At 46.7% G+C, this 9,640-nt stretch overlaps 1 protein-coding gene across 1 annotated transcript; it reads right to left on the reverse strand.

The window, feature by feature from the left end:
* Positions 1 to 490: 490 nt before the first annotated feature.
* Positions 491 to 1,906, reverse strand: CH25H (cholesterol 25-hydroxylase). The gene has a single exon (XM_084903758.1). It carries the CDS (start codon positions 1,865 to 1,867, stop codon positions 1,016 to 1,018), a length of 852 nt encoding a protein of 283 aa, XP_084759884.1. The 5' UTR covers positions 1,868 to 1,906; the 3' UTR covers positions 491 to 1,015.
* Between the last annotated feature and the right edge of the window lie 7,734 nt (positions 1,907 to 9,640).

Genomic DNA, 9,640 nt, shown 5'->3' on the forward strand with positions numbered 1-9,640 from the left:
GTTCACTCTGAACGCCTTTCTGTACCTACCAGCCCCTCGGATGTACACATTTGACTCCCCGGTTTTGTAAAGCAAGGCACCCCAATAATTCTATTCATCCCCCAATATCGCCCTCCCCCCAAATAAGCAAATGGTTGCTCAGTATTACTCTCTCTAAATTTTCACAAGGTAATTTTTTCAGTTGCCTATTAGGCAGAAATCACTTAAAACACACTTTCCGACAATAGTGTTTTTTCCTCTTTGAAATGTCTCTAAGCCAAAACTCAGGCTCTTTCTGCCTCTTCCTCTCCTGTAAACCCCACCCCTCCTGCAGCACAGCGCACACCACCAGACTCCGCTCATCCCCAGATGCTGGGACAGACACCTGCCATCCCTGCTCCCTCGCCCTCTTTAAGTTTCTTTTTTTTTTTTTTAACTCAAAATGCCAATAAAACAAGGAGCCAGTACTTATTTGGTTCACATTCTTTTTTTTTTTAAAGCATAAATAACATTTCTTTCCATATAAATATAAAATTCTTTGATAAAAATAGGGGAAAAGTATGATCATCTTAGTTACTGTCCAGCAGGAACATAGTGCATTGTGTATAGCATCAGACATCAGATTCTCCATCTTAAAAAATACATTTTTTCTTTTTAGTCTCATTCTAGGACCCTTTCAAGCATAGGACATCCTTTTGTCCTACAAACAAATCCATTTAGAAATGATTTAAATATGCCAGTGATACACGTTTACATTGATCCAGGAATCAAGGCTACTGGAGTGAGCTAGCACTCAAAACACCCAGTATACAATTATTGATATACAAAAACAATTATATAAATTAATTCATCAGGTAATTTCCAGCGGGTAATAAATTACTTACAAATAAAACTAAAAAGAGCTCAGGCGTGTTTCCTCTGATTCAAGTGTGAAAGGCACAAACAGTCCTGGTTCCGAGGATGGGCACCCCTCTGCCCACTGCAGCCGCCCCTAAGCACCCCCACACATGGGAGGGGTGCGGGGAAGGGGTGCGGACTAGTTGGCGTGAGGGTGCCACAGCGTCCCCAGGAGCCTGTCCCAGTGCGTGAAGTAGGGGGCGAAGTTGTAGTTGAAGTGGGAGTGATGACGGTCGTGGTGCACCACTCCCCCGTACCACCCGAAGGGCACCAGCCGGTGCGTGGACCAGGGGAAGTCGTAGCCGGAGTGGTCCTCCACCGACAGCCAGATGTTGAGCGTGTGGAAGACCAGGACGGTGAGCGGGTGGCACCGGAGCAGCGCCACGTTCACCGTGTCGAAGAAGCCCAGGGAGAAGAGCTCCCAGGCGCTCAGGTACTGCGTGGCCAGCGCGAAGGAGGGCGCGTGCTGGTGGTGCACCTTGTGGAAGGTGCGGTACAGCCAGGGCACCCGGTGGTGCAGCACGTGCCACGCGAAGAACTCGGCGTCGAAGAGCAGCAGGCAGAGCGCGACGTGGCCCAGCAGCTGGGGCAGCGCGGGGGCCTCGGCGGGCAGCGGGGCCGGGCCGCGGGCCCAGTGCAGCAGCGTCAGCGGGAACACGAACACCAGGTGCTGGTAGAGCGTCCGTCCCAGGCAGCACAGCAGCTGCCGCGCCGAGGGCGCGCAGTCGGGCTGGATCTTGCAGCGCCGCAGCGCGGGCACCCAGCGGCACAGGAAGTCCAGCGCCACGAAGGGCAGGCAGAAGCTCAAGTACGTGGTGATGGAGAAGATGACCGGGAAGAAGGGCGACTGGGTGAGCGCCTCCCGGCTCCGCAGGAGGTCCCAGGCGGGCTGCAGGAGCATCTGGCTGGAGCTGGGCTGCAGGAGCATCTGGCCGGAGCTGCACCCGCCGGCGGGGGCGGCGTGGAGCCTGGAGGAGTTGTGGCTGCTCATGGCGAGGCGCTGGCGGGCCGTCGCTGGGGCTGCCGCTGTCCCCCCGGCTTTATAGGGACGCGGCCCCGCCCGGCTGACGTCAGCGGCCGCCGAGCTCCCTCTCCAGCTCCTTGGCTTGCATCCGAGCGAGCTGCTAGAGGCGCGTGGAGTTACCAAACTGCACACCCGCGGCTGCGTTTCGAGTTTGGAGAACTCCATCCATGTGTCATCACCACCCCCAAGCAAGACAGGGGATTTTTCCATCACCGCCAGAAGGGCTCCTCTGTAACCAGTGCAGAACCGCTTGTCTTTATTTTATTTTATTTTATTTTATTTTATTTTATTTTATTTTATTTTATTTTATTTACTTTATTTTTTTTATTAAGGTATTATATGTGTACATATCTTACCATTACCCCCCACTCCCATACATGCCCTCCCTCCCCAGAGTTTTGCGTCCATTGGTTATGCTTATATGCATGCATACAAGTCCTTCGGTTGATCTCTTAGCTCCCCCATATCTCCCCATCCTCCCCGCTAATTTGACAGTCTGTTTGTTGCTTTACTGTCTCTGTATCTATCTTTCTGTTCATCAGTTTATAATGTTCCTTATTATCCATAAATGGGTGAGGTCCCGAGGTGTCTCTCTTTCATTGACTGGGCTTATTTCGCTCAGCATGATGTCTGTAAATGCTCGTACAATCGCCTGTGCGGACCCACAAAGACGCCACGTGCAGTTGCACTTTTAAGAACTTTTTAAAGCGGCGCGCCTCCTGTGCTTCCCATCTTTGCTGTCTGTCTGCGCACCCCGGAACGGTGGTGCGACCCGGAGCGAGGGGCGCGCTAACCCTTCTCTCCCGGAGGGAATGGCGCGTCCCCGGCCGCCTGCCGCGGCGATCGGCGCAGGAAATCACATGCGACCGGGCGGCGGGACCGGAGCCTCTCCGGTTCCTCCGGGCTTCGGCGAGGATGTATTCCCGTCGGTTCGCCCGCCCGGAGCTCCGGATCCTGCCCTTCCCGGCTGCCCCCACTTCTCCCCCTACCCACCCCCGCCCCAACCCCGGTCCCCCTCCTGCACGCAGTCCGCTCAGAGGAACTCGCAAGCCCGGCCGCCGATCACCCCCCCCTCCGGACGCCGCCGCGGCGCGCAAACTAGGGACGCGAACGGAGGTGAGACTCCCCGGCAACAGAGGGGACCGCGACCTTTCTTCGCTTTACACACATACGCACATATACATGCATGTATATATGCATGCATACATACATTATATACATGCACACATTCTGGCTTTAACTTCTAGCGCCGGTCCAGAACTAGAGAAAAGGACGCTGCGTCTCAGGAAGCAATTCAATCTGTAAAGCACCCACTTTGGCCCCGAAGGGAATGTGTGCGTGTTCCCGCAGCCCCGCGCAGCCGCCGGCTGCACAGATGTCGCCTGTCTTGCCCTTCCCTGGGCTGGCTTCGCGGCGCCAGTTGGCACCTTACCTTCATCCCTTTCCTCCAAACCCCCAAGGCTCAGCGCCGGACTGCACTTCTCTGCCATCAAACTGGGGTTGGCTGGCCCAGGACTGAGTGTGAGGAGGTGGGTACCACACACACACACGCGCGCGCGCGCACACACACACACACGCCCAGACCACCAACAAAGCCTCCTTTGACGCGGGAAGCTGGAACACGGGAAAGCCTAGAAGATGGGTTTGGACGAAAACTTGGATGTCTGTGAGGTTATAGCCAGCACTTCGCTCCTCCAAGCTTTGCATTTTTAGATCTACCCCCTCCCCAAGTAGCAGCTATCTCACGAGTCTATTTCCAGCATTAAAGAGGAAAATAATAATAATAAGGCTACCACATAACATCTGTGAGGCACTAACTACATGTTTTATTTGAGGGGATTTCACCCAATCCGTGGAAGTAGGCATTATCATTAATGCTGTGGTCTTACAGAAGTAAACTCAGAGTGCCTGGTAAACGTAGTAAACGTGCAAAATAAGACGCACTACTTTTATTTTTTTATCACCATTTATCCCTTCTATGCCCTCTTCCACCTTCACCCTCACCCTCCACAGACATTATTTTAAATTTTCATTTCACATTTTACCTAAATCATAATGGAGGACATTTGAAATGAAAATAAAATAAAATTGTGTAAAAAGATATAAAGCTATATATTGTGAGGAAAGAATAAGTACAATGAAAATATAGACCAATATCTGGGCCTAGAAATATGATATATAGCCTATGTACTAGTACATACCCTAATATATGTATCTATATATTAGACATGTTGTATATAATATGCCAGTTCATAATATATCATTATATATTAATATATAATAACATAAGATATACACTGAGCGGCCAGATTATTATTATCTCTGAATGCATAATAATCTGGCCACTCAGTGTATTTACGTATAAAGGAAAGCTGGCAAATCTTGATATGTCAAGGGACCAGGAAATAGTGGCCTTCAGCCTCTGGCTAGTAAGTCCTCTGCTTCTTTCTAACTTACCCACAATGCAGATCTTAGACATGGAAAAACCTTATTTTAAAATCCTAACTCTGTGGTCAGTCTATACTGAGTGGCCAGATTATTATGCGTTCAGAGATCATAATATTCTGGGCACTCAGTGTCTATGGGATGTTACACACACACACTAGGCCAATTCCTCATTCAGAACCTCCCAACTAGTGTGTGTCCCTGAACTGCCACTGATGGACCCTGGATGTTCCTTAGCAGCCCATTCTCTGACGCCTTGGGGTCCTGTGTGCCGTGAAGTTATTATGATATTCTGCTTGTGTCTTGAGGAGATAAGGCTTCAGAAGCAGCTTTGAGCTTCCTGACAGCCAACGCCAGAAAGGAAAGCAAGTGGGGTTTTCTGTTGTCTGGGCATCTGGATGGAAGCAGAGGCAGGCACAACGCACAGGCCCTTGGCCTCCCTGCTGGTGGGTTCCTTCCGGTTAGAAAACCTGTCCTCTCTGATCTCCTCAGTGTTCCCATGCTCCAGTGCTCTTCCCAGTTCGCTTTCTGTGCCACCGGGAACTTGCTACTTCTCATTCCTGGAAAAGTCCACCCTGCCCTTGAATTGTGTCTGGCTCAAGCGGCATCTCAGAGAGAAGGGGAAGGGCTTCTTTTCCTTGATCTTTATTTATGATTTTAAAATAATACAAAGAAAAAGCTTTATTTGAGAATCACACCACACTACCGAATGTAGCATATACCATTTACTCCGAGTTCCAAAGGGTCCATCAAAATTCACATTCTCAGACTTACAATCGCACTCTGCTCAGAAGTCAAATATCACTCAGATTTGCCCTCAGTAGAAATTAAGTCAACCTTCAAATCTACGTCCGGTACATGCTGTTCATTCCCTGTGGTTTCAGTTATTTTTCATGCTGGGATGCTTTGGTGGATGCTCTCACAGATTTTTTAAGCAGGTGGCATTGGCAGGTTTTTTTAATTTAGTCTTAGCTATCGGATTGTTCTCAGGACTGCCCCCTTTGGGGCCGTAGCTCCAACCAACCCCTTCTTCTTCTTTGGTTTTTCCATCCTCTATCACAGCTTGTTAGAATATTTCCCATAAAGCCCTGCGCAGCAAGACCCAGAAGCCCTGGCTTATTTCTGGTTGTTACAGGCACTCCCCCTGTTGCTTGTGGCACGTTGAAGAATAACCACCAGCTTCTCTGCCTTTGCATTCCATGCAGCCACCAGGACAAAGGTTTGTGCCCAATACACAAGTGCAACCATCGCAGGATAAGAGGTCCGTTCAAATGTCATCAGTTGTCCATTCCAGGCCACAGAGGATGCTGCAAACATAGGCACAGGGTGTTGGACAACCAAAAACAGAGCATCACTTAATGGAGCCAAATAAAATGGAGCCCCATGTAGTCTTGACTGAAGTGGCATCGTTGCTTGAATTGGCAAACATGCTTCTTGAAACACTTTCACTTAACACAAAATTGATCTAACAGCTTTGCTAGATGATGGGTATTTTCAGGGCACAGATTCTATCTCAGAGATTTCTGCCCCACAGGGCCAAGCATTACATAATAAGTGATGAGGAAGAGTTATTTGTGGACTCAATGTACAGTTTAAAAGATATTGGCTCTAAATTGAGGCTAAAACATTTTTATTTTTTTATTTTTTTAGCATTTGGTATGTAGTTTAGGTCTACTTATCCCCTGGAATGATTTTTCCTAAAATGTGGCATTTATTTATTTCAAATGGTATTAGGACTTTGGCCACTCTTTCTTGCACTTCTTTTGATTTTGACTTCCTGTGTATTATTTTTATCTTGGCAAGGTCTTCCTGACAGGGCTAGAGTACAGGAATCCTTTCCTCTCTAGCTATCCCAGAGATCAAATCACTTCTCTGAGAGTACAACAACCAAGCCTATGCGTGTTTAATACAATCTAGATGCTATTTGGTACCAACTTACCAACAGACTTTGGGTACTGCCCCCTCCCATAAAAACAGAATATGTAGTTGGCAAATTGCATTACCTGTGACATTGTGTGTGACCTTCATGTTTGTTTCCTCCCAAAATAAAGTGAAACTGTCTTAGCATCTATCTAACAAAAACAAAAAACAAAAAAATCCATCTAACTAAAACAATTATTCCTGGGTAGGAAAGATTAAAAGTGTTGTAATGTTTTACAACTGTAACACATTGAGACTCATAAAGAGTGGGTAATCTAATCCCTGGTTGTAAAAGTGAAGACTCAGCCTCAGAAAGGTCAAGACTAACTAGAGTTAAATAGCAAGGTGCAGCCAACCTCAGAGCGAAACCTGGTCAGTGTCAGCTTCGAGACACGTGCCCCTGCATCAAAAGTGGTGTTGGGATGGGGCATTGAAGTTGCATTTATAGGATGGTTTACAAAAGATTGGGAAAACGTCAACTATCCACGCCAAAACAGGGGGAATGATGATGAAGAATATGGCACCGATGCTGGTGCACATTTTATTTTAAACACTTTCTCTTCATATTTGTGATTCTTCTGGGTCACATATGTGTGGGTGCTTCTACTGATATTGGAACTCTCATCAGCCTATTTAAAATAAGCAATATATATATGGCATATAAAAATCATTCCCATTAAAAGAAATAACAGTTCTTTTCATGGGAATGATTTACAGAGAAAATATCTCACCTGTGAAATGTGTTGTTGCAAAGATCAAAGCCTTATGAGAAGGCTTTAAAAATCCAGAAGGCATAATGTAAAATGCAAAAGTATTTATGTTTGTACCACTAAGACATGTGGGCAGAGAGTTCTCTGCTTAGTTTGGAATTGAACTTGAAATCATATGCACCTAAAACAATACAATAAATACTCTTGAATTAATTACTAACAATTTTTTTTAATCAGAATTATTATAACCTGATGTTGCCTTTCAGGGGTCACATTTTGAAAATCTCTCCATCTGTTGAAAAATGAATGACAAGAGTTCAAATTAGTGTGTTTTAAATGTTTACATTGGACAAAGTAAGGCCTTTAATACCCACAAGCACAGAATAATCTTCATCATTTGGAGATCATATCAACAGTCTAAATGTTGGTCCTTTTTAAGTGTGAGGCCTACGCTTAAAGACATTTCCATTTCCTCCCCCCAATCCCAGGGCAGGGTGATCCTTCCCGGGAATGGAAAAGAAGAAAGTTTCTGGGTGGCACAAAAGCGAATTGGGGGGAGAAAATGGAAATATCTAGGGTTCTGGCCACTGTATTAGGCACATTTTTATTTTCATGTCACATTCCAGACATCGCTGTTCTTTGAGAACATTTTTCAGATGTGATGCGTTAGACAGGATTAGTCATAATCCTAGAAATGACCACAGTCATGGTTGATCTTACCAGTCCTCCAATGACTAACTGGCTCATAATACAGCTCTCTGCCTCTCCCCAGAGGAAGGGACTAGAGAAAACCTCCTTCTGAAAACGTTTGGAGGCAAAGCCAAGAGTGCCCTCTTGTGGCAAATGAAAAAAATAATAATTTTGTTCTCAGTGGTGACTTCATTTGGTGGTTTTGCCCATGGAAGTACAGTACAGTATCGAAGAGTTCCAAGTGGGCAAATATTAACTAGTCTTTTTCTTGCCACACAGGTCTGTGGACATCTTTGTGATCTGCTCAATAGAAATACATACATATATTTAAAATATACTTTTATTGAATTCAGAGAGGAAGGGAGAGGGAGAGAGAGAGAAGCATCAATGATGAGAGACAATCATTGATTGGCTGCCTCCTACACATCCCACACTGGTGATGGAGCCTGCAACCTGGGCATGTGCTCTGACTGGGAATCGAACCATGACCTCCTGGTTCGTAGGTTGACGCTCAACCACTGAGCCACACCAGCCAGGCATTAGAAATATATTAAACGCAGTTGATACGTGTCGGGGCGCATGGGGCTTGGTTGGAAAGTCTGTGGGGAGGATTACCTGGGAGGCCAGAGGCCTCTGGGGGACCTTGCTGAAGGTGGCAGACCTTGCCTTGACTTTTCCAAACAAGTCTGAGTCCTGGGTGTTGTAATAGAATCTTTATGTTTAGACTTCAAAAGGCCCTGTCTGAAAGACACTACAGATGCAGGTGCTTTCTCAAGGATGCTTACCCTGGTGATTGTAACTAGAGGTTAATTTTAGTTCAAGCTGTTGTGACAATAAAAGCCTAAGGAGGCAGGCAAACAGCCTTCTCTTCCACAGAAATGTGTGTCAGAGTAGTCATTCACCCATCATTCAAGGTCTGCCAGTCATCCCTGGTGGATAAGGTAATCAGAACTCCTACAAACTCGTTACCAAACTTCTTGAGGCGCATGCTCCAGCCTTGTTCTGAACCCTCAGCCACGGATGAAACAAAGCTCTATTATTGCAGCCCCGTTACAAAGATATAAAACTGGGGGGCAAGAATGGCTATGCAGCATTTCCACCTCCGGACTGACCCACATACTGAAGAAAATAAACCAGGGATTTGGAAAGGGGGTGAAAGAAAAACACCCCAATAAAAGGTAGACTGAAGCCCCGGCTTATTCCTATGGCCTGGTGTGTTGATGCTCTAATGACCACAGGTTTCAAGAACATCTATGGGGGCCTCCATGGCTGCAGCCAAAGCAAGAGAAACCAGGTCACCTATGGCACTGAAGCCATCTCCAATGAGCTCTCTGCCACTATTGGTGTAAAACACCTGCTCACCGTTCCTTTCTTTCCAGCCCTAGCAACGAATCTTGAGCCTGATTGGCCTTGGTCAAAGGAGAGTGGCATCCTCCTGGGGATGTATATCCTTTGCATCTAGTAGTTTTACTCTTTTCTGTGGTTGCCATGGAAACACAGATTTCACAAATGTGCAGTCCCAGAAGCTACCTGCACACCAAATTTTATTTCGCTAAATGACAAAGTTCATTATTTTTCACACATTTTGTCAGTCCACACATTTTTATTGACTCACTATACTCTAAGCTGTGTGTTAGATTTAGGGTAAGATATATCGTCTGCCCTCCAGCTCAGAGTAATTGGAGAGATCACATTAGATCCTAAAAGCTAGATTTATGATCCTTGAAACATGACTCATCTCTGCCAGCTCTGGCTGCTTCATTTGTTCATGGAGGGAGTTGGATGGACAGTCTTTGACGCCATTGTCCTGCCTTTAACAGACCACTACCTGCAGATGGGGTTAATCACTACCCAGCGACCACTCAGCCTGTCTCTGTGGGCCCTGCAAGATGACCCTGAAGACCAGTGTTTCCCAACTATCCCGATGTTCCTTGTGTTTGAGACACTCTCTGCTGCCCATTGGAGAGGATCAAGC

Source organism: Pipistrellus hanaki (genome assembly GCF_964339955.1).
Source record: "Pipistrellus hanaki genome assembly, chromosome: 14".
NCBI classification, from domain to species: domain Eukaryota; kingdom Metazoa; phylum Chordata; class Mammalia; order Chiroptera; family Vespertilionidae; genus Pipistrellus; species Pipistrellus hanaki.